Source organism: Rosa chinensis, chromosome 2 (genome assembly GCF_002994745.2).
Source record: "Rosa chinensis cultivar Old Blush chromosome 2, RchiOBHm-V2, whole genome shotgun sequence".
In the NCBI taxonomy this organism is placed as follows: Eukaryota; Viridiplantae; Streptophyta; class Magnoliopsida; order Rosales; family Rosaceae; genus Rosa; species Rosa chinensis.
In genome coordinates, this window is record NC_037089.1 from 61,382,083 (window position 1) to 61,408,524 (window position 26,442).

Consider the following 26,442-nt stretch of genomic DNA (forward strand, 5'->3'; position numbering starts at 1 on the left):
AAAAGATGGAGTAAATTAGTGTGAGTAATGATGGAGAAAACATGATGATTACACCCCAAAACATGGAATGTTTTTGGGTGATGATGATGGTGGATTAGTGTGAGAAATGATGGAGAAAACATGATGATTACACCCTAAAACATTCATGTTTTTGGGTGATGATGATGATGGATTTCCTACTCATTTACTTCAATTTTATCTCCACCATTTGTAGGTAAGTGTGGACATAATGCTCATTTCACCATCATTTACTCCAATGTACCTAAGAAAATAGAAATTGAGTTAAAAATCGATTCGTTAAGGAATTAACTAAGCAAAATGTGAGGAATTAACTATTAAAATACCGCATTAAAATGCTCCTATCATCTAACTTTAGGTTGTAATTAAAAAAAAAAAAACGATCTATTAGTTGGGTTAAAAACTTTAAACTTCTACCTTTAGGTTAGGTTGCAAGCAAAACAGAAAGTTCCTTTTAAAATAGAAAGTTTAAATTATCAAAAAGTAAATATCACATTCACTTAAATCTATATAACTTTTGATTTCAGAAAATTATGCATGTAAAAAAAATCCATAATTCTAGCAATCATGATGAATTTAATGAAAATTGCGATAATAATGGGACTAATAAAAAAGATCTACAATTAAGGTATTAAAGATGACGTTAATTTTGCTAGTTGATTTATGTTTGTCAGATTTAAATTATGGCAATTTGTGTAATTCTTTAAAAAATGAAATCTAATATTTTATCCTAGTTGGCAATAATTGGGTGTAGATTGAAAAGAAACAATAAGTGGGTTTTTTTCCATTAAATATTCTAGAAATTGGGTGTATAATGAAATGCCCCTTTTCTTGACCAGTCAAGACTGTTCATCGATTTTTTCTTACATAAATGAAAAATTAGGAATAAGTACAATACAACGTTATTTAGTTGTTGTACGAGAATTTCGGTTTCTAATAGATTTTTATTTTCGAAACAAACGTAATTTAGGGTGTCGTGAAAATTGACTTTTTATACGTTTGGAATTTAGGAAAAATTCTTCCACGAAAGTTGTAGAGCTCATCGATACAATCTCGTGCATATATAGAATGCAATATTCAGAGTTCGTATGAATTTATTATGAATTTTTGAAATCTAGAAATTTTCTATAAATAGCAAAAAAAATGGGCCAATGATAAAAGAGGTCATTTTAAAGTGTCTTATTATAATTCAGGATACACAAATGTCTCCATGATAATTAAGGTCACCACTTTACGACCTACCACTAGAGTTGAACTTAATTACAAAAATTGCCACCGTGGCTCTCTCTCCTCCCTCCTGTTACCCAAGCCTGTCTGAACCCTTCTCCATTCGGACTCAGACCATTACTCTCTCTCTCTCTCTCTCTCTGATCGGAGCCAGCCATGTCCGTCGGAATCGTCACGCTCGAAATGCAGAGCCACAACTCCACGAGTAGCGACGCCATGAGCGGAGCGACGCCGGAAGTGAACCATTCGCCATACCGGAAACTCAACTCGATCAAGAGATAAGATCAATACAGGCCGAGTCTCGAGTTGTAGCCACTGCCGCAGATCGCAAAGCCGCCGCGGCTTCAGAACCCGATTCGCCGTCGCCGATGACATCTTGAGATTTTCCGATCCACGCCATGAGTTTCATCTTCGCAAACGGAAAACACCCGCAGGTTTGTAAACTTGATTGAATTTATGGTTTCATTATCTCTACTATCATAAGAATTACTTTTCCTATAGTTTCAATTAGTTGAAAATTTACATGATTTGTGAAGTTGTTCATGGAAATATTGCAATTTTTTTTTCTTTGTTCGCTGTTTTTGGCAAGGTTGATCTAAGGTATATTTTATTGTTACTCACCATGACTGGTGATGCCGACGGTCTGAGAGATTGTTAAGAGTATAAGCTTGTTGTTGAATTTGTTTCATATTATTAGTATTATCAATGCTTATGCAACAGTAAGAGTAATAATTGGTACTTCTCCCTGAATTAATTGTGAATTGGAGAAACTTATTGTGTTTGTTTCACTTCCAGAGATTAGAGGAACATTGGTCCTTTTATTGTTGAAAGGGATTTTGCATGGTTATAGACTTATAGGTGGTGAAAAACTCCAAGTCAAGTCTATTTGTGTTTATGTTTTGTCAGAAGACAGACTATTTGCAAAATTGGATTCTCCTGGGGCACCCCAATATTATAAGCTTCTGTATATCGAATTGGCTAATTGAAGTTCTCGACCTTCTTTGTCTTATTTACTGCACAGTTTTCACCTCCGCATCTTATATGCTTTCGAATTGCATTTGTTGGTTTCGTAATTGATACTTTAATCACTATACTAACCAAGTAACTGACCATGTCACTAACCAAGTAACTGTCAGTAGCCAAGTTGATAGCCAAGTCACTGTTAATCACATGTCACTGACCAAGTAACTGACCATGTCACTAACCAAGTAACTATCAGTAGCCAAGTCACAAGTTAATAGCCAAGTCACTGTTAATCACATGTCACTAACCAAGTAACTTACCATGTCACTAACCAAGTAACTGTCAGTAGCCAGGTCACTGTTAATCACATGTCACTAACCAAGTAACTGACCATGTCACTAACCAAGTAACTGTCAGTAGCCAAGTCACAAGTTAATAGCCAAGTCACTGTTAATCACATGTCACTAACTAAGTAACTGACCATGTCACTAACCAAGTAACTGACCATGTCACTAACCAAGTAACTGTCAGTAACCAAGTCACAACCAAGTAACTAAGTAACTGACCATGTCACTAACCAAGTAACTGTCAGTAACCAAGTCACAACCAAGTAACTAAGCAACTGACCATGTCACTAACCAAGTAACTGTCAGTAGCCAAGTCACAAGTTAATAGCCAAGTCACTGTTAATCACATGTCACTGGCTATGTCACCGGCCAAGTTATTGTTAACCTCAAGTCACTGACCATGTCACTAGCCAAGTTGTATGTCACTTACCATGTCATTGTTATACACGTCTATGACCATGTCACTATGAATTCCTGGCCAAGTCACTGTCAATCCCTTACCAAGTTACTGGTCATATCACTGGCTATGTCACTGGCCAAGTTATTGTTAACCTCAAGTCATCGACAAAGTCACTGATCATGTCACTAGTCAAGTTGCATTTCACTTACTATGGCATTGTTATACACGTCCATTATCATGTCACTGTCAATCTCTGACCAAGTCACTGTCAATTCCTGGCCAAGTCGATCATGTCACTATCAATCCTTGTTGTATTGATTGCAAGGCATATCAGCATATGTTCTAATGGCTACATTGCATTCATTATATATACGTGAAAAAAAAAAGTGTACAACAACCAACATTATCCACGAAGGATAATGGTACACAAAAGTAGTACATAGTCTACAACTAGGAACCTTATAGATTCAAATATATAGAGTTATATTATAATTCAGTAACTCGAGTATCATTGGCAATAAAAGCCCGTAATACATCCCCCTATTAGTTCAAAGTATTGATATCTCAAGTATCAATATTTGTGACAGTAACATTACTCCACTAAAATCATACTTCCATAATTTTTGGATCATTCCAGGGTCCCTTGCAGACCTAAGCACCCGCCTTCATTTGGACATGAGCAATCTCCCCCAAGGAAGTTAGGAAGTTGACTGTTTAAATAGAAAGTTGCTAAAATCAGTTCAGTAACTCGAGCCATGAATCCAATCCATAACCGCGTTGTTGGTGGAGCTGTTATCCTTGTACTCCAACTCTCATTGAAAGCCAAACAACCACCAATCACCATATCGAACACCATCAGATAATGAAATCAAACATGACAGATCTTAGCAAGCAGCATAAACTTGTAATGAGAAAGTAAACTACCGAGGACTGGTTCATTGGCTTTAATACAAATATTTGCTCCATTGCTCAATAGTGTGTTCCCTGTTCATTCAGAGGCATATTATAATCATAAACAATAATTTTACTTCACATGCAGGCGAGATGGGGAGGACCAGAAAAGGATACGTCAGACATAAGGTTCAAAATAACATTAACACTAACCTTGAGAAAAATACCACAATCTGTCACATGAACAAGTCCCTACATCTCATTATATGTGAAAAGTTAGAGAATAATCATAATATTATCAATAGAACGTGAAGATAAAACGAAGCATGATTTAATTTAGATCCCAATATGCACCTTCATGATACCAACCATGAGAAGTGCTCTCCGTGCAAGACATTGCTTCTGCAGACAATAGTATAAATCAGAAAGGCCAATAATTGAGCTTTTGCATATCTAGCACTACAAAGAGGTTTTGAGAAGGCTCATCCACATATTATCTTCACAGTAATTCATGTTTCACTAAACCCTTTCTAACATCAAACAACACCAAGGTCAACTCATACCCTTATATTGTGCTATCTTCACAAATTGTTTTCTAAACCTTTGCATAATCAAAGAGAAGAGAAGCTTTACCCTTCATGTTACATCGCTAAAACATAAAGGGATTCTTTATATTAATCATTAAATCTTTTCAAGAATGTGGTTACTCTAGACCTTCCTTAAATCAAAAGAAAGCTATAATAGTACCCTTTAAGAACTATTTCTCTGCATATTAGCCGTTGTTGCAAGAGTACGTACCTCTTTATGCTCTTTGAGAGTATAGGTTTGCGATCCAATGTCTTTATTTTTATCTCAACAGTAGGTTCAGACCCATCCATCAGCTCACTCATTGGAATATGTTTAGCACCATTACTCTTCTCAGCTCATCGTGATCCCTACAAAGATGCAAGAATAGAAATCAAGATCATTGTACTTCTTTTTCTCCTCCTGTATGATTTTCCATAATCTAAACCACTATGGTAAACATAATTTCACTTAAAAACAAACTCTTACTCACTGCTCTACACTAACAGAACTAAACTTAATTCCAAGTCTGCAAACATATAAGACAAACAAAAAACTGAACACTATGACATTGTATATCAAATCTAAAGCTACAAATATGCTCCACGAATGGCAACCAACCATTAAGTTACAATGTATATTAGCACTATATAGATAGTTCCAATTGACGGCACCCACAACCCATTTCAATCCATTACCACCAGTCAACATAAACGTCAAACTCTTTTTCTCATTAAACAATTCATTCCTTTCTTGGCTATGATTATAAAGCTTGAGCTGAAAATTGATGAAAGTGTAAATATACAGGAATACAAATTTGGTGACCTGGGGACCATTTCTAAGTTTCTTCAATGGTATTATGCCTCTTACTGTCCTTCTCGCTCACCAATGCAAAAATACCTGCAAAAACCACCAATCACAAACCCGAATAAAAAACCCTCAATCATGTCCAAGGTCTTGTTTACGTACGCATCAAATAGGCTACAGCCGGTATTGGCAGCGGCTTCTCCGCAGCAGATACAGAAGTCGAGGTGGCGGGATGTGATTGGTCTGTCATCACGGTGATAGAGGCAGAAGTCGATGGTGGCGCGAGGCATGGTGGTGTGAAGTGGAGTCGACGATGACGACACGTATTGAAAGCGCGCCGATTCGAAACGACGTTGCAGCAAGCGAGAGTGGATAAGCGAGGGTTTTGAAATTCGAATCGTCGGCGAGCGATGGGTATGTTGCTTACGTGATGAGATCGGAGGGAGAGGAAGTGGAGGAGCTGAGCTGAACGATCTGGAGGGATCCGATTACCGGCGAGTAGTCACCGCTTCAAGAACTCGTACACCGATTCCAAAGACGCGTTGTTCTTCGCCATTCACACTCTCTCGAGGTCTGTGTCTCTGTGTGGAGGAGGAGAAGAAGATACTGAAGGTAGAGAGAGAGAGAGAGAGAGTTGGCTTTAAGGGTAGAATGGGAATCAAAAAAATAAAAAAACTGACCCTTTTTAACATCACCTTATTATTTATAGGGACTAAATTAATATTACTAACAATTCATTATAGACATTTTTATCAAGTGAGAAACTAGGTGACATTTTTATCATTTCATATTCTAATATGACATTTTCTATCATTTCCTTAAAAAAAATTCCCTTTTGTTTCAAAGGACGAAATTTTTTTCTTTTTTTCATTCCCCCCCCCCCCTCAGTTCTCTCTCTCTCTCTCTCTCTCTCTCTCTCGCGCTCCGTCCGACCAGGATTTTTCTCCCTCCTCCCGCGTCTTTCTACCACAGTCCTGGCTCCCCCGAGGTAGCCTCGCCTTGCCCAGCCGCTCCGTGGCGTCAGCCCATCCATCCGTTGCCCCAGGCCGAGATCGAAGCAACCCCAGGTGGAGCAAATCAGACCCAATCCGATCATCGTCCTTCGTCGCATCTCTCTCTCTCTCTCTCTCTCTCTCTCTCTCTCTCTCTCTCTCTCTCTCTCTCTCTCTCCACACAACACGCTGATGTCAGCCACGATAGGTACCTGCCGAGCTGGCAGCCAGCGAGACTGGTCAAGAAATATGTCAAGGCTTTGCCTTTTTTCTTGACCTCAGTCAAGGAAAGCCAAACCTTAGCTGGGCAAGATTGGGGCGGTGGAGGGATGATTTTCCCCTTGCCCGGTCAACACATCATCAATCCTTGCTGGTGCCAGGTCAAAACTACACCGGTGAACTTGCTCTAAAAACCACCATAGTTACAGGTCCATCATCAATGATGATATCCATGAGCCAAACAAGTCTGACCCCTAACCAACCTAATCGCCCATTTTCTCATGCTACAAAACAGTACCAATCCCAAGAGTCATGACAAATTTCTATCGCCAACACTAAGAACAACCAAGCAGTCATCCTCCTCTGCACCGTGCCCAAAACAGCCAGACCAAGTCCAAGTTGTATTGACAACACACATGCAATCCTCAAGAATAATGCAAATTAATGGCACGTCAGTCCATTTGACCCATGAGTCACAATACATCCTTACCGCCAACCTCAAGAAGAAAATTACCCCATTCAACATCGCGACCCAAAACAGCCAGACCATGTGCAGGAGCTCTTCCCCAATACTTTGATCATAAGAACATATTGAGAATAAGTAGAACATACTGAGAATAAGTAGAATAGTCCTTAGAAATGGCACCCTAACAATGGCACATAAACAGTACCAAAACCCACAAACCCTAACTCAAAAGAGTAGGGACCTTGACCTAGCCAAAAACTAACTAACAAAACCAAAATAAGAAATCAAAGAACAATGAAAAATCAAAGCAGATGAAACAAACTTTTCTCTTCCACATCAAAGCTTCCGACTCCGGCCACCCAAAAACCACCGCAATGAAATTGAAGATCCTAGTTTCCTTAATCACCAATCCCATACACCCATGCTGAGACCGAGGATTGGACCACCATTCCTTTTATCTGATACCAAGTATATACAAATATAGAACTGCTTAATATTTGATGATGCCAATATCGGTAACGCATCAGGAGGGTTTTCTTTTGAAACAACAAGCACCCTTGCAAAATGATTTTGCATGTCGGACTTGTTTTTCCCCTGATGGTGTAATTGTGCTACAAATCCCTGAAATTCGTTACAGGTTGATCAAACTCCGCAGTGGCAGCCAAGATACTTATATTTGGATCATGATCAGCAAGAACAAGTATTAAATCTTCCAACAGGGCTCCATATTGAGGACAAACCACTACCGGGATCAGATGTTATTTTTCACAGTATATTGAAATGTCCCATTTTCTACATAGATTAAGCAATTGGAATGTGAAATTCATCACTGTTTAAGCAAAATCATACCATCATAGCCATATGTACACGCCAAAATTGGTGTCAGAATAACCTGTGAGTGTTAGAACTCTAAATCCAGAAATGATTCAGGCCAATATTGGCCAGAAATTGTATTCGATCAATTCATTTATCCATGAGTTGTACATCGATTTATTTGTACTAGATGTTCCAGTCCTGCTTTGTCTAAATTCCTTGCTTATATGTGGCGCTGCAGGCATCCATGTTGCTTGAAGAAGGAAGATAAATTCCAGCCTGGTTTTGTTTTGAGTGGGGATTCCATCTTTTTCCACCAAAGGTGAGATTCCTGCAAATTGATTGTGGCAGCTGAAAACCGCTCATTGCATCTCGGACGGATTCAGCTATGGCTTTCACATGAAGTCCCTCCCCTGCTGAAGATAACAAATTTCCCTTCCACCGTCTGATAGAATGACAATGACCCGCTGCAATCTAACGATACTCCAAACTCTAAAGAATCAAGATGCATTAACTAAAAAGGTCGTAAGATACTACAACATGAGAAATATACTTTAAAAGTATCAGTATTAAGCCGAACAATTGCATTTGAAGTTCTAATACAAAAAAAGCTATATCTAGGATTACAATATCATAATACATCACAAAATCAAAATGTTGGTGTACTTACAGTTTTACAGTGTCAATCAGCATTTGACCCACACAGTAGTGTTTGACAAAAGCACAAACACTCATTTGGACAAGGTATTGAGACGGTGAAACCACAGTGACACAACTTGTGCTGTATTGACAAAGGGCCTTCTTACCTGGGTAGGTCTTCTGGGTATCAAATTTCCACTTCTGTATGTTGTCATTATTGCAATTTGCAAACTGCTTTGAGACAACCCCAAATTGTTGCAGCTTTCCTCAAACATAGTACATTTAAGAAAACAAATTCCACCCGAAGTGTGTGAGAACTGTATACCGTTTTTCAAATTTACAGTGGGCGACATATTGAGAGAAGCGACTGCTAATACTGTACTCTCTCGTCGCTATTAAAATGAAGGGTCTCAATAACTCTGAGGGTGGACTCTAAGTTTTTTACGGTCGAAATATTTCTACCAGAAGCGGTACGATCCTGCTCTGAAGATACAACTGGTGAACTTCTTTGGACAGAAGAAATTTTACCTAGTGTTCCAGGACTTGCCTCTGTGGTTTGAGGGCGAGAGGGCTCGGATTCACTGCCAACAATTACTGCATCCCGACTGCTAGAAACTACAGCCCTCCTTGATGATCCAGTTGACCGCAAAAAACTAGAACTTGATAACTGCACAAATCCAAGAAAAACGACAAATTACATTAATCCAATTATACACTTAGCCAAATCATGATGACGACTGAAATGAAACAACCTAGGTGTAAAGCTGCTACAGCTGAAGATCTGATCAATAAAAAGCAACACAAAATCAGAACAGAAACAAAGATACTTGCCATTGCGTCTTTAGACACAGATGGATCATTTGCAACAGGACTTTTTTGTTTAGACAAGCTTCCAGGATTTACAATCGGTCCAGAATTTCTCCTACGTGAGGGATCTGCCAACGACCAACCAGTAGGTCTAACTTCCTCCCCACCTGCAAAACATTAATTAAAAATAAATACATAAATAACATCTTGGTTAATGAAGACATTACATCCATAAATACTGGAATCGAGTCCAACTTCAATAGTTAGAGAAAAGAATCTGGAAAAATATAAAACCATATACAATAAACAGCAAATTTCAACCACAGAGAAAACAATGGCTGAAATTTCTGAGAGACTATACTAAGTAAATACGCAAACATTAAAAAGAAAGCTTTTCCACGTAAATATGACAGTGATTGAGAAAATGAATGATTATACAATTACCTGATTGTCTTTCAACATTTGCAACAACTGGAGGCAGTCCAGAGCTTGGTCCAGCACCACCCTATAAAATAGTGAATAATATAAGATAACAAGTTAACTTAAGGATGTGCTCAAATTGTCAATTTGAGCGAGAATGTTTTAGGAATGTTATATTTTTTTATCTCTACTAACAGAGCATATATAAACATCTACAAAAAACTCTATTATTACAAAAAGCAATATTCCTAATATAAGGCATGATTTAAGCCAGCCTTTCGGGGTTGTCTGCCACCTTTGTCTGCAACCTTTGTCTGCCACCTTTGTCGGTCCAACACTCCCCCTCAAGTTGGTGCATACAGATCACGGATGCCCAACTTGTCAAGTGAGTCATAAAAAGCTTTACTCGATAGAGCCTTTGTAAGAATATCCGCCAATTGCTCTTCAGTAGGAACGAAGGGAAACAAAATGACCTGTGCATCCAGCTTCTCTTTAATGAAGTGTCGATCTACCTCTACATGTTTCGTATGATCATGTTGAACTGGATTATGAGCAATTTCAATTGCAGCCTTATTATCACAATAAAGCGGCATAGCCTTTTTTTGCATGAACCCCAAATCTCTCAACAAATTTCTCAACCACAACATCTCACAAAGTCCTCGGGCCATTCCTCTATATTCTGCTTCTGCACTGGAGCGAGCCACCACCTTTTGTTTCTTGCTCTTCCAAGTAACCAAATTACCACCCACAAATGTGAAGTAGCCCGAAGTAGACCTGCGATCTGTAATATTACCTGCCCAGTCTGCATCTGTATATCCGGAAACATCCAAGTGATTGTATTTTGAAAAAATTAATCCCTTCCCTGGAGCAGACTTTAAATACTGCAAAATACGAAATACAGCATCCATATGGGCTTCACTGGGATTATGCATAAACTGACTCACCACACTAACTGCATAAGCTAAATCTGGTCTAGTGTGGGATAAATAAATCAACCGTCCAACTAACCTCTGGTATCTCCCATTATTTGTAGGTACTTGATCTATATACTCTGCTAACCGATGGTTCTGCTCGATAGGAGTAGCAGCCGGTTTACAATCAAGCATACCTGTTTCTGCCAGCAAGTCTAGGACATACTTTCTCTGACTCAACACAATACAATCCTTGCCACGAGCAACTTCAATTCCTAAGAAATATTTCAAATTACCCAAATCTTTCATCTCAAATTCAGAGGACAACTGACCTTGTAACCTTTGAATTTCCTCAATGTCATCACCTGTCACAACCATGTCATCAACATAGATAATCAAGGCAGTCACTTTACCACACCGATATTTAAGAAACAAGGTATGATCTGAATTGCTCTGTCGATACCCAATTTTCTTCATGAACTTGGTGAACCGGCCAAACCAAGCTCTGGGAGACTGCTTCAAGCCATAAAGCGACTTCTTCAATTTGCACACCACATGCTCTCCAGTGGAAGTACCATATCCAGGAGGCAAATCCATATAAACTTCTTCATGCAGATCACCATGCAAGAATGCATTCTTAACATCAAACTGTTGCAAAGGCCAATCAAGATTAGCAGCTAATGAGAGAAGTACCCGAATTGTGTTAATTTTGGCCACTGGTGCAAATGTCTCATCATAATCCACTCCATACTTCTGAGTATACCCTTTAGCCACTAATCTCGCCTTGTACCGATCCACTGAACCATCCGAATTATGTTTCACTGTATACACCCACCGACAACCAACTGTCTTCTTCCCTGGTGGTAATGACACCAACTCCCACGTACAATTCTTCTCAAGAGCATCCATCTCGACTGTCATTGCTTTCATCCACTTCTCATCCTTCATGGCATCCTGCACTTTACTAGGAAGAGACACAGAAGATAATTGATTCACAAAGGCTACATATGGTTTAGATAACCTATGGGTCGACACATAATTAGCAACAGGGTATTTAGTCTTAGCACTTAGAGTAGGTTCATAGTGTTTCGGAGGTTGACCACGGGTTGAACGACTGGGTAAGGTTTTGGTAGGAACACTACCTGACACAAAATGACTTTTAGACAAGGAAGGATTGGGACATACCTCGGGTGATGATTGAGCAGGTGAGACCGCTGAAGAGGAGGGAAAGACTGAAGCATTGTCTAAAACACCATCTGAAGACGGTAGAACCTCATCCTCCACTTGATCAAAAATTGTCTCCCCAGCCGACTGGTCAGACTGATCCGGTTGACCAGTTGGTAATACATTGCTCAAAGCTTCTTCTCTGGATGAACCCCTGTTTTCCCTATTTTCCTTCTCAATATTAGACGATGGGTCCTCCAACTCTGAGAACTCATATGCCAGACACTCATTTTGCCTATTAGACAAATCTTCATAATAACAAGACTTCTCCCCCTTACTAGGAGTCACAGGAGGCAAGAAATAACAAACATCTTCACTGAAAGTAACATCCATGGTGACATAAAACTTCTGGGATTGAGGGTGATAACATTTGTAACCTTTCTGATGAGACCCATACCCAACAAACACACACTTAAGGGCTCTAGCATCCAATTTTGTCCTTTGATTTTTATACAAATGAACATAGGCAACACAACCAAAGACACGAGCAGGAAGGGTATTAGATGATGGGATAGAAACATAGTTAGACAAGACCTCAAGTGGGACACAACCTTGAAGAGGAGCAGATGGAAGGCGATTGATAAGATGAGAAGCACACAAAACAGCTTCTCCCCAGAGGTACTTAGGCATGTTAGCACTAAGCAAAAGAGATCAAGCCATATCCAAAAGGTGACGATTTTTCCGTTCAGACACCCCATTTTGCTCTGGTGTCTGTGGACAGGAAGTTTGATGGATTATGCCATGGTGTTGGAAATATTCATGAAAAGAATGATTAATAAACTCACCCCCATTATCGGAACGAAAAACCTTAACATGAGCATCATATTGAGTACGAACAAGACTATGAAATGCTGTAAAGGCAGAGAAGACAGAATCTTTGGACTTAAGTAGAACCACCCAAGATAATCGGATAAAGTCATCGATGAATAACACAAAATATCGCATTCCAGAAAGGGTAGAATGTTTAGAAGGACCCCACAAGTCTGAATGAATTAACTCAAAAGGCATAGTACTAGAATGAAAGCTCGAAGGATAACTAGACCTATGACTCTTAGCCAAAGCACAAGTTTCACAATGCAAGCTAGAATCACTTATTCCCAAAAATAACGAAGGCATGGACTTCTTCATAACTCCAAAAGATGGGTGACCCAAACGCCTGTGCCACAACCATAACTCACTCAGTCGATCAGAACTCGATGTCAGGGCTAAAGGTTGTTCTGGTTCTTGTGTTTGTCCTGCGTACATGCAATCCAAATGAAACAGTCTCCCCCTCAGGTCTCCCTTGCCCATGATCACCCGATTGCATAGATTCTGAAAAACAACATACATTGGATAAAAGGTTACTGAGCACTTATTCTGTGAATTCAATTGAGATACAGATAACAGATGATGAGACAACGAGGGCACATAAAGGACATCATGTAAAATAATGGATGGTGTAACTTGAATAGACCCAATACCTAAGACCGGAAAAGACACACCATTTGCATTAGAGACATGAGATATAGAAGGAGATGACATAGACACAAAGAAAGACTTGTCGTAGGTCATATGATCGGATGCACCAGAATCAATTATCCATGTATCACTACCAGTAAAGTCAGAAATATGTAAAGCAATACCAATTTTACCTCGAGTTTCCTTAGTCAAGGAAACATTACCCTTAGAGAGGTCTCGCCCTTCGACACCATAGAAATCAGGTTCTGGCACCATTTGGATTGCTGCTTTGCCTCTCTGACCTCTACTTCCTCCAGTATTACTTCCTCCTCTCCAACCGGAATTGTTCGAATTAAACCTTCGCAGCTTAGGGCATTCATTCTTGAAATGACCAACTTCCTTACAATAGTTGCAAGTCATTTGGTTATTAACCGGAACCAGCCCTCGGCTATAATTCTGATTCTGTTGGTACACCTGGCTCCGAGGTCGATAGTGATTTAGAGATGGGACATGAGATGAACTCCCATACTGAGGAGACAAAGATTGAGGTGATCTAGCCTGGACTGCTAAAACTGAAATGTCAGTATGAAGACCCTTGGCAGCAACTTTGTTGGCTTCATCTTTTCGAATATAAGCAAAGGCTTGCTCCAACGTTGGAGGAGTTGCAAGACGCAATAACTCATTCTTTGCCCCTTCGAAATGAGGATCGAGACCAGCAAGAAAGACATGAACACGCATCTTATCTTGCTCACTCCTGTAGGTAGTGATGTCTGCTTCACAAGTCATAGGATTAGGATTTCTCTGATCAAGCTCCTGCCAGATTGTCTTCAAATTTGCATAAAATGTTGCAACAGGCTGTCCACTTTGAGTTATTTTGAAAGCTTTGACATTTAATTCATGAACACGGGCAAAGTCACTTCCATCATAATAAGTAGCAGCAACAGAGTTCCAAATTGCTCTGGGAGAATCAAAATTAGCAAATAACTGCATTACCTCTGGAGTCATTGCTTTTAGAAGAATTCCCATCACGTTAGTATTTGCTGTGTCCCATTCATCAGCTTTTGGTCCTGCAGCAGGTCTTGCAGTGCTACCAATAACATAACTCCACTTTCCAATCCCTTGAATATGGATCTTCATAAACCTGTGCCATAACTGATAATTTGTGCCATCAAGCTTGATGCCAAAGCTTGAGTTATCTGTTACATTTTGAACAATCACAACTTCACGAGCCACAGATGTAGATGTAGCTCCTGTAGCCTGAGGATCACTTACGATCAAATCCACCATCTTACTTACTTACCTTTTTTTTTTTTTTTTTTTTTTTTTTTTTTTTTTTTTTTTTTTTGCTAATGCATAAAATTTTCTATTATCCTTCTAATAAATGAAGTTCAATAGTTGAGCCAGAACTTCATCCATCAGAAAACCAAATACAAGCTGTACACAAGCCAAATCCAGCACACAGAAAACAAAGAGAGGCGAAGGGTGACAGGAGGCTTGGAGCCGCGCGGGGCCGGGATCTGCGCAGGCGGGGCCGAGTGGACTGCGCTCGTGGGCAGGCGCAGTTTTGCCGACTTGGGTGTTGCAACAGCGGCGGTGGGTGGAGACTGGAGGCTGCGGTGGAGCTGGTTTGCAGGCTTGCAGGGGCCGCTGTGATGGATGACGCCGATCTGGGATGGATGCGATCAGAGGTGATCAGGATGAGAAACCAAGGACTGGAGTTATCTGTTGGGATACGAGCCCAGGATGGCTGCTGGGATAAGAGCCCAGGAGGATGAAGTACGGGCGTCGTAGCACTGGAGGCTCGGAGATCAACAGGTATGCTTTGTGCTTTTCTTGAGAAAACAGGTTATGGGTTTATGGGTTTCAGATAGTGTTTGATCAGAAGAAAAGAATTGGCTAGAGTGTCAAACAAAAGAATTAACCAATTTGTATTAAACAAAAGAACCCAAAAGAACTCAAAAGAACCCGAGAAACAAAAGAAAAAAACACAGCGGAACAGATTCCAAATTGGATCTCTGCTTTGATACCATGTCAATTTGAGCGAGAATGTTTTAGGAATGTTATATTTTTTGATCTCTACTAACAGAGCATATATAAACATCTACAAAAAACTCTATTATTACAAAAAGCAATATTCCTAATATAAGGCATGATTTAAGCCAGCCTTTCGGGGTTGTCTGCCACCTTTGTCTGCAACCTTTGTCTGCCACCTTTGTCGGTCCAACACAAATAGTATATCTGTGTCACTTACAGGAGCACGAGTAGGAGGTGTGGCAATCTGCGACTGCTGATATTTCAAGATCGTCCAATCAAAGACATAATCAAACTGAAAACCTGGCCTAATAAGACAGCAATATGTTAAGAACTCTACAAAAAGACCACTACAGCACTTTCGTTTCACTGATCTTCTCATACTTCTGCTTTTTAGTTCCAGCCTTCAATCCCTGCCATGGAAGACTATCCAAAACACAAAGTCATGACATAATTGAATATGCAAAAGAATAAAAAGAAAAAATACCAGCAGGTGCAATATTTACCTTCCTCTTAGGAAGTACATAAGCACATATCCAAGTGACTCGAGATCATCCCTTCGGCTTTGTTCTATACATCAACAATTACAAGATCAGAGTCGGCTAGAGGGAGAGAAAAAGGGAAGTGGGAGAGAGAGAGAGAGACAGAGAGATACAGAGAGAGACATATAGCTTACCAATGCCAAGATGAGTATTCATGCTTGCATATCTTGCTGTCCCAGTCAAATTCTTATTATCTCTGAATTAACATGAGCACATCAAAACTATAGATAAACTAACTAAGAAAATGTCATTTCATATCAAAACACCCAAGACAATGGGATCGGCAAGGCAGATAAATATAACAGGATTAAACTAGGGCAGGTGCCAACTGAACACTTGTTCAGAAATAAATGGATTATGTAAGCAATATCGTGTGGTCTGATTACCTTACAGTACTGCACATCACAAGTCTCACTAAACCAATTCATAATCAACCAAATTTATGTTAAAAAACTTATTCCAAAAAGTGGATCTCATTCATTTGGGGTAGACACCGACCAACTACAGCCTCAATCCAGGCCTTGACGGTAACTAAATACAAGAACATGAAAAAAATATCCTCATACCTCCAAAACATCTCTAGTCAAAAACTAAATCACTGAAAATGCTTTCCTTGCTCCTTTAAATAATTCTACTTAAAATGACATAAAATACTGGCTGAAGAAACCTGCTCTAGAGCAATCATAAACTGCCCAAACTTGAATCAAAATCCGATACGCAGTGCAAGTTTGTATCCTGTCTTTATGTAAAAAAAAGGAGGTTTGACCATAACCTATCTGATCAAGTCATATTTTTAACCTATGGAAGTAATGAGATTGCATTAGAAATGAATATGTTACCAACTTCAATATCAGCTGAAAAATACAATACCTAACACGTATAGTAGAACTTATTCCAATTCGGAACACAGCACCAAACTCTCCACCCAGCTATGCAATCAAATACTCACCTACAAAAGTTTCTGTCACCATTACATGAATTTTTGTAACTTCGACTCATACAGCAACTGTGGATGCTTTGTCTTGACATTTTACTGAGAAAGAGAAGCACAAATCAGCAAGAAGAAAATATAGCAACCCCATGTCATCCGAGACAAGAACAACTAAGAATATCCAGCCAAATATGCAATTGAAAGATTAACAGATCATACACAGATTTTCAGCACTCATTTTGATAACAGTCAAAGGGAGCAAAAAGCAGAAATCTCATTTTGATAACAGTCAAAGTTTCTGTCACCATTACATGAATTTTTGTACATAGAATAAATTTTGCTACGTAGCAGTATGTACTTGATGATGATGATATGCCACTGTTGGAGCCCAAAAGTAATTTTGGCAAAATCCTTTAGTGGGTTTGAGCTAGTGGGCCGATACCTGCGGCCCAAAAATGGGACTATACGGATTTGGGATGTGGTGTTGCTCATCCCGTGTTTCGTAAGAAAGTATCGTCCTTAATTGAGCGCTTGTGGGAGCGTAAAGATATATTCGCAATTAATACGTGAGTATCCTAATGCTCGCATCCAGCGACCGTATCGAGGATTTTCACAGAGGCAATTAATCCTTGCCTATATTCTAGCAGCGATAAAAGAGGATAGTTATCACCCATAATAGTGTCAATGCTATCAAGAGTTGTGATTTAATTCAAGGCCAATAACTGTGGCCTAAGATATGGTATTCCATTCCCATTAGGGAAGTGAATCTACAATGAGCCTATATATAGAGGCTAAACACGATACAGAAAAGGACCGCTCTTTCATCAATCAATCCCAGCGATTACAAAGCCTCCCAGGAGCAAACCCTCAACCTCGTTGAAACCCGGTGACCGCCCGCCAGTCCTAGTCTCCTCGCGAGCCGACTGTCAGCCTCACCAGATCAACCCGGCGACCGTACTTCCAGTCCCAGTCTCCCCAGGAGCCGACTGCGAGCACAACCGCCACTGTTACTTCCAGCGAAGCAAGGGTAACGCCCTCGCAACCCAGCGAAGCTAAAATCACGCTTTAGCAAACCCGTGTTTCTCTCAACTTCCTAGTGATTGCTCTGCTTAGTCTACAACACTAAGTATCGATTTGGTGAACGCAAAGAGACCACAACCAAAGCCCTTACCCGCGTAAGGCAGAGAAGTCCTTTTCCGAAAGGCAAGAAAAGAACCCTGTGACGAGGTTGGTGCTCTCCTCGTCCACAGCGCTTGAAGAAGAAGTCAGGTCACGGGACTACCCCAACGACTGCACCCCGCGGTGCTGGCACGCCTGCGCAACCACTCGCCCAAAAGAGACTGTTTGCACACCAGCTGGTTTTGGAGCCAAACATTTTGGCACGCCCAGTGGGACCTACAAACTAGGGTTTCTTGCTAAACGCAACCATTGGGAAGCCCAGCGTTAATCCTTACCAAAAAGGCTACGCTAGCTGCCCAAAGCATAAGACCTCCAGCTACAGATCGCATTCTCGTGCGGACTGTCGTGGTCTCTCTGAAGAACAAGTGACTCAACGATTCTCTCTGCAAACTCAATCACCCAATATGTCAACTTCACAAGGTGAGAATCGCTCGACCGCGACTGAGGGTCAGAGCGTCAGTACTAATCAGGCTAGCGAGCCTGTTGATTCCACCACTGTCAACACTACAGTGGGCGGTGATGAGGAAGAGGCTTTCGTTTCGAAGCCTATCCCGGAAGGAGCAACCTTTGACGAGACAATTGCGATCCTTATGGAGAATGTTGAGAATCATCGCAAGAAGATGGACGCAGATCTCGCACGGGAAACCGCGAAGTCAGAAAGGCTCCTCCGCGAGTTCGAGCAGCGTATGACTCTTTATGCAGAAAATACCAGGCAGCAGGTCACACAGACAGAGAGCGCCTTGAAGGCGCAAGCTATAACCATCGCTGCCGCACAAAATGAGCGTCATACGACAATCCTGAATGCCATAGCGGATCATTCCAAGCAAACCGCATCAAACATAGCAGATCTCCGTAAGGATGGGGCCAACCTGGCAACTGAAGTGGCTATGCAAAGAGCCGAATTGAACCATGCGAAGGAGGTGATGCACTCGGCCCTAGGCGATCCTAATACTATCCTTGGTTCTCTTGCCCAGCCGTCCAGTTCGGGCAAGTATGTACCCCCAAATCAGCGCTAAAAAGGCAACCAAAACATTGGTTCTTCGTCGGCTACGGCGGCTGCTACTCCATCAAAGAACAAAGAGCAGGCCTTGGTCATTCCTGGCAGTAAGGAGAAGACTGCTTCATCGAGTGGACAAGCCACCAAAAAACACCAAGTCGCAAGGGGTGCAGGGACTGTGTCAGAGCCTGTGACTTTTGTCCAGTACGACAGCGATGGAGCAGAGGTGGTGTATCAAGAGTTGCCGGGAAGCTATTATGCACTAGACCAAACTGGTATCCCGATCAAGATAACCGCCCTGTCGAAGGAAGAGATTGCCCCTGCGGTGACCCTCCAGCAGCAAGCCACCACCCGCATTGTGCATGCCAGGGAGGGATCAACAATGGTAAATCGGGCAGCCCCTCAGCAGGTTGCTCACCGAGCTGCGGTGATGCCTCCTCCTCCTCCAGGCCCAGAGTACGTGAGACGTGATGAGGTGGAGGAGATGATCAGATTGGCAAACCCTAGGGCCCAGCCAGATGGAGTGTACGAGGGACCTTTCCCGCCAAACATCATGCTCGCACCTTTCCCTCGAGGTTATAAGAACATTATTTTTTCCACTTTTTCAGGGGAAGACACGGAAGATGCGGCCACTCATCTGGCCAGGTTTAGGGTGCAATGTGGCCAATATCAGAATGATGACATCCTCAAGTGCAGGATCTTTGGCACCTCACTATCCGGCGCTGCCTTCAGATGGTTTTCCAAACTTAGGCCAGGGACAGTGGCAGATTGGCCGGCGATGGAACTGCTTTTCCGCGAAACATTTGGGAATATTGAGCCTGAGGTAGATCTAGCCTCTCTTACTCAGATGGCCCAACAGCCTACAGAATCAGCGGTCTCTTATCTTCAGCGCTTCCAAATCCAGAAGGCCAAACTGAATGTCATTCTGCCCGAGAAGGAGTTGGTCAAGTTGGCGGTGAAAGGCCTGGAGCCCCGGCAAAGGAAGAAGCAGCATGGCAACATGATACAGTCGATGGGAGAACTCATCACGGAAGTAGGCAGTTTTGAGCATCTCCTTCGAGAGACGGATGCAAGAAAGAATGCGTCCAAAGGGACGTATGTGCCCGGCAAACACCGTACGGTAGCGGCCCTGAGCTACCAGCCAACCACTTACGACCCTTATTATAATCATGGTACTGGAGAAGGGTGCCAGGACGATGAGGAAGACGAAGACAATGACATAGCAGCTTATGAACTGACCGGGAAGAAAAATCCGGCTTTGAAACAACTAAAGATCTCCAAGGAGCCTGTTAAGCTCAAGTCGATGGCCTTCACCAAACCAGAGTTCGCGGCATATACCTATGATGCCAACAAAGCTCACGAGATCCTCGACGAAATGATTGCTGCAAAGATGGTGAAGACTGATTTCGGGCCCTTTCCGCGACCGGAGCAGTTGAAAGGAAAGAAATACTGCAAGTTCCATAACCTGTGGAACCACAACACTGCGGATTGTGTGAAGCTCAAGGACCAAATACAGGTATGGCTTAATAACGGCAGCTTGCAGGTCGAAGCTCCAGTCACCGCTGCAGCACTGGTTGATGTGGACCCTTTCCCTGACACCGGGGTCAATATGATCAATGTAGATTGGGACAAAAAGTTGCAAAGGAAACCAACGCTGGGTCTGACTACGAGCGAACAGGGTCCTAGGACCACCACGGATGACGTGTCAGCTAAGGATGGGACGGAGACGACCAAACAGGCTTCATCCGTGATTCTGTGCTCGCGATGTAAAGAGGAGTGCGGTATCCAAATACCACACGAGGAGGTCGAACAGACGTTTCATTTCGGTTCCCTGCCACCAGTCAAGTGGACCTCCCCGTCAAGGAACTATCAGCCTGCCAGCCCGAGAGAACGACAAAAAAGTGACATCACCACCATCCCCCAGAGACTCTAATTTGTTCATGAAGTTGAAAGCAACCACCAGTGAATCGAAACAGGAAAAGATCAGAAGCGGTTGCAACGACGTTCTGACCAAGCCCTATATACCACCTGCATCGGCTAATCCTATCAAAGAAGGCAGATGGTATACAAGGGAGAAGGGGAAGGCAGTGGAGATTAGTCCGTCCCGGAAGAGAAAGCTGCAGCGCAGGTTCGGCGAGGCCAAGCGTGCTCTGGAGGCTTTAGATCAGGGCCTGATAAAACCTTCCCAATTGGTCAAGTTGCCCGACCAATACCAGGAAGAGATGGAGGCGCTGGCCGCCAAACCGTTGAGACCTCCCCGTGGTCTTAACAGACAGACATATTCACTTATAGGGGCTTCAAAACCCAGTGTTTTTTGCAGAATTACTAAAGAGCGCTCGCCGCCGCCTGCCCAAAGGAACAGCTCGCCTACTCAACGACCGCATGTCAGGCGCAGGCTCTCTAATGAAGCACCGGACGTAAGGGCTTCAGTCTTTGACAGGCTGGGGGGCAAGGACAGAGTGGTTAGCACTTTGCAATGGCGACCCAAAAAGGTCCAAAGTGTGGTCATTTCCGCCCCAAAAGAGCGTACGGAACCAGAGAATCCGGCGCCTTCGGTAGGTGAGCAAGAAATTGAGTCACAGGGGCTTGAACACTGCCAAGTAAAAGGCCTTACGGAGGAGTCGTTGGTAGATCGCCTGGCTCGACAGTTCCAGACTGATGTACCCAAGATTGATATGGCTGTCAACATAGAGGGGACTGAGTCAGATGAAGTTTCTTGCAACATGGTTTACGTGCTCCCCGCTAAATATGCCTTGCCGGTCGCTGCTCAGGATTGCATGGAAATTGAGGAAGAAGGTGTACAACCATTGCAGGTCACTTCAGCAGCCGCAACACCTGTAAAGGACGGGGCCTTACCTGAACCAACAGAGGTCCCAGACAAGGGGGCACTCATGCACTTCTCTAAGCCAACGCCAGCCATGGTCCAGCACATGCGACCGCTATACATTACCGCGGATATTGGCGGTATCAAGGTCAGCAAAATCATGATTGACACTGGTGCGGCCGTTAATGTAGTCACTACTCGGACCATGCACTTGCTCGGAATTAAGCGGGAGAAAATCCAGTCCACATCTCTTGCGCTCAAAAATTTCGCGGGAACTGTAACCAAAACCCTAGGGTTATTGTTCTTGCGCATTAAAGTCGGACCAGCGGAGGGAGTGTATGCTTTCTTTGTGACGGATAGTTATGCGGCCTACAGCACCATTTTGGGCAGGGATTGGATCCATCGGAGTTATTGTGTACCGTCAACACTTCACCAAGAGTTGGTTATGTGGAATATCGAAACAGACATGGCGGAGGTGGTCCCAGCAGACCCCCGTCCGTTTCCGGTCTCCGCGAATTATGTAGATGCCAGATACTATTTGGAGCCTATTACTCCGTTGCAAGTTAGTGGCATCGATGATAAGGGCCGCCCCACAGGGGTGACGGCCTCTGAACTGGCACAGTGGGGTCTCACACTCGCAAAAGAGGGCTTGGAGCGACCTGGCCATGCTGTGCCCAAACCTTTAACCGATTAATGGATTACGACCTTACTGAAGAAGGAATGGAAGCCTTCCACTCGATACATGAACGGTTGTCATCATACATGGTGGAAAAAGAAGCTTACGATCGCATTGCGACCTTGGAGGTCGTCAATGAAGAACTTGGTGATCCGGAGGATGAAGAGGAAGTCCATATTCAGCTCGCTCCAGCGGCGCTGGATGATACACCTCCCAAGGTTAAAGACCCTACTGAGAAGATCAACTTGGGTACCGTAAGTGAGCCTATGGAGGTCTCTATCAGTGCTTACCTAGAGCCTAGCGAGAAACAGAGGCTCGTTGACCTATTGCTAGAATTCAAGGATTGCTTCGCAGAAAAGTATGAGGACATGCCCGGCCTGTCACCAGATTTGGTCTGTCATCAGTTACCAACTCTTGCCGAAAAGCGGCCCGTCAAACAGGAACCTCGACGAATGAACGCGGAGACCCAGATTTTGGTAAAGGAAGAGGTAGAGAAAATGCATAAGTCAGGCATTATAAGGGTTGCCAAGTATAATCAGTGGCTATCTAATATAGTGCCTGTCCGGAAGAAAAATGGCAAGATAAGAGTCTGCGTTGATTATAGAGACTTGAATCTTGCTACACCCAAGGATGTTTACCCCATGCCAGTCGCGGATATGTTGGTGGATGCGGTGGCAGGCCATGAATTGCTATCCTTCATGGATGGTACTGCAGGTTATCACCAGATTCCGGTGGCTGAAGAAGACAGACACAAGACTGCTTTCCGCTGCCCTGGCTTTGCAGGGGTTTTTGAATATGTGGTCATGCCGTTTGGCCTGAAGAACGCCGGTGCGACGTATCAGCGAGCCATGAATCTGATCTTCCACGATATACTTGGGAAATTTTTAGAGATATACATCGACGACGTGGTCGTCAAGTCTCAGCAGAAAAGGGATCACATCGCGGATCTCAGGAAAGTGTTTGAGCGCATGCGCCGACATAAACTCAAGATGAACCCGGCCAAATGTGTGTTCGCGGTTCAAGCAGGGGACTTTCTGGGGTTTATAGTCCACCAGCGAGGAATTGAGGTCCCTGCGGACAAGGCCAGCGCAGTCATTAATGCATCTCCCCCACGGACGAAGAAGGAATTACAGCGTCTTTTGGCGTGCAAATTGCGACACTACATGTTATCCTTTACTACTTGCATCATCACTCAGACCGATCTGGTCAAATATATGTTGTCCCGGCCTATCTTGCGAGGCCGCATTGGCAAATGGGTATTGGCGCTTTCAGAGTTTTCGCTCCAATATGTACCCCAGAAAGCTGTGAAAGGGCAAGCGATCGCTGATTTTCTGGCACACCATCCTCCGCTGGAAATACCTGTACTAAAGGAGTTAGAGATTGCCTGCAACGCTGCGACTCAACCAGATAAACCATGCATCCCTGAGTACGAGATCTGGTATCAGGCTACAATCTTTCTACAGCCATGGGTGTTATTTTTTTATGGTTCCAGAACGGACGCTATGGCTGGCGCAGGAATCGTTTTGGAGAACCCGGCAGGTGATCGCTTCTCTTATTCTTTCCAACTTACATTCCAATGTACTAATAATCAGGCCGAATATGAGGCCCTCATCATTGGACTGGAAGTCTTGCTGGAAATGGGCGTCCGGGACATTCAGGTTCGCGGTGACTCCCAGCTCGTTATCAATCAGCTTCTGGAAAAATATCGCTGTACGAGTTGGCTGCTCATCCCATACCTGAATCGCGCAATTGAGCTCTTGGACCAATTTACAGACGTCGATATGGAGCATATACCACGTGAACGTAACTTTGCTGCTAATGAGCTCGCTCAGTTGGCTACAGGCATCACCTTGAAGTACGGAGTACGTGAGCGCATCCTGAAAGTTGAGCGTCGCACACTACCTTCGTGGCTTGCTCGACCTGATCCTCCAGATGACCCCATGGTCGCGGTACTAGAGCCCATTGATGTCGATTGGCGGATTCCTCTGATTGAATACCTCAAACGACCAGATTCCAGCACTGATCGGAAGATTCGTTTCCTCGCATTGAATTACTTCCTTCGAGGTAACGAACTACGCAGGCGTGGAGAAGATGGTGTAGACTTTCGCTGTGTCTACGGTCGCGAAGCTAAGAGATTGATGCGCGAGGTGCACATGGGAATATGTGGATCTCACCAAGCTGGACCTAAGATGCGGTGGCTCATCCGACGTCATGGTTATTATTGGCCCAGCATTTTGAAGGATTGTATTGCATTCGCCAAAGGCTGTGCGGACTGTCAAGCACACGGCCCTGTCCAGCACGTTCCTAACATTCCTATGCAACCCATCATTAAACCTTGGCCTGCGCGAGGCTGGGCTTTGGACTTGATTGGAATGATCCATCCTCATTCTTCCCTACAGCACAAGTTTATCATCGTCGCCACTGATTACTTCACAAAATGGGTAGAAGCAGAGCCTCTGAAGGAGGCCTCCGGCGCTACCATTCGCCAGTTCATTTTCCGTAATATTCTCTGCCGATTTGGTATCCCTGAAGTGCTGGTATCAGACAGGGGGGCAGCGTTCATGGGGGGCCCCGTGGAGCAGCTGGTGAGTGATTTTGGTATTCAATTTATACACAGTACTCCGTACTATGCTCAATCTAATGGTCAAGCGGAGGCGAGTAACAAGACAATCATCACCTTGCTTAAAAAGATGTTGGTGGAGAATCCTCGACAATGGCATGATACGTTGTACGAAACACTGTGGGCCTATCGCACTTCAAAACGTAATCCCACCGCCACGACGCCGTACGCGCTTATGTTTGGACATGACGCTATCTTACCATTAGAAATTAATGTTCACTCCCTACGAGTCCAAGAACAGCATCATTTGATTGGCGAAGATTATGTTCAAGCAATGTGGCAGGAGCACGAAGACTTAAGCGAACAGCGCTTGGCCGCTTTGGACAATTTGGTGATGGAAAAACGGCGTATCGCCCGCGCCTATGATAAGAGGACGCGGGGGCACAGTTTCAAAGAGGGTGATCTCGTCTGGAAGGCTATTTTACCCTTCGGTGAAAAACTAACCGGTCGCGGTAAGTGGACGCCGCGATGGGAGGGACCCTTTGTTATCCACCGAATACTGGAGCACGGTGCTTTTCACCTCAAAGACGTCGACGGTGATATCCATCGCAACCCCGTTAACGGTCGTTTTCTGAAGAAATACTTTCCCAGTGTCTGGGAGTTCGAGGATCCTCCAGACCCTGTTCTTGCTCCGGCTGGGGGGCAACCTTAATCTTCATCGGCTCGCAGTATTATGATTATTCGGCCTTTTCTCTGTGGCCTTTTGTTTTGTATCTGCTCCCCGCTAAACATTGGGGGGCACCTCAGTATCTACTAGGCCTATACAAGAGGCTTTATTATTTTGTGGACTATTTTTGTCTTTTGTACGAGCCTATATAAGAGGTTTTGTTAATTATAGTCCATGTAACCAGCTGCCCAGCTTTATTATATGTATTGTCTTGACAATACGTGTTAAGAGTAAATACAAAGGCCTAAAGCAAGAGGCCTTATTTTTGACTATTTTTTGCTCTGTTTTTTACAGATTTTTGAGTAAACCAAGCATTTTATTCATAAGGTGGCTTTGCGGCCAGAAGCATACAACAGAATAGAGCAATACAGTTTCATATGCGATTACAAGAGCTGGTTACAGACATAAAAGTTTAAAGTGGTCGTCGTGGCCGCGTGGAGAAGGATCTGGGCGCTACAACTTCAGAGCATTCTTCCCCCTACGACAGATCCTCCTCCCATCTAAGTCGCCGCTGCTCGAAGAAGATGGGAAAAAGAAAGCCTTCATGCCCCTTCCTGGGGCCTCTCCTCCAGACTGGAATTGGGCTCCGGAGCAGGCGCGACTCACAACCACATCTACCTCCTGGGGTAAATCATAAAGTGCGGGCCCAGTCCCCAGAGGTAGACCGCGGAGGCAGAAAGGTAAGCCTCAAAGTGGCCTTCCTCCCTTCCTCCACTTGCTCCGCGCGGGCAGTCTGAAAAGTTGGACTCCTCAAACTCTGGTTCCGCCACGTTAGGAGCGCGGCATGTTCTTCGGTTTAACTGAGACTGGCGAGTTCATCCAGGTTCTCA

General features: G+C 43.3%; 2 protein-coding genes and 1 pseudogene across 2 annotated transcripts; 1 reads left to right on the plus strand and 2 right to left on the minus strand.

The window, feature by feature from the left end:
* Positions 1–8,317: 8,317 nt before the first annotated feature.
* Positions 8,318–16,121, minus strand: LOC112184687 (annotated as a pseudogene).
* On the minus strand, positions 12,620–14,252 carry LOC121051904. The gene is made up of 3 exons (XM_040515513.1): positions 14,139–14,252; positions 13,340–13,915; positions 12,620–13,019 (listed from the first exon to the last, which is right to left on the minus strand). The coding sequence occupies exons 2-3, from the start codon at positions 13,881–13,883 to the stop codon at positions 12,895–12,897; spliced, it is 669 nt and encodes a 222-aa protein (XP_040371447.1). The 5' UTR covers positions 13,884–13,915; positions 14,139–14,252; the 3' UTR covers positions 12,620–12,894.
* Positions 16,122–22,342: 6,221 nt separating the features above from the next.
* Positions 22,343–26,249, plus strand: LOC121051299. Its single transcript, XM_040513509.1, has 4 exons — positions 22,343–22,813; positions 22,895–23,125; positions 23,216–25,276; positions 26,100–26,249. Exons 1-4 carry the CDS (start codon positions 22,343–22,345, stop codon positions 26,247–26,249), a joined length of 2,913 nt encoding a protein of 970 aa, XP_040369443.1.
* The last annotated feature ends 193 nt before the right edge of the window (positions 26,250–26,442 follow it).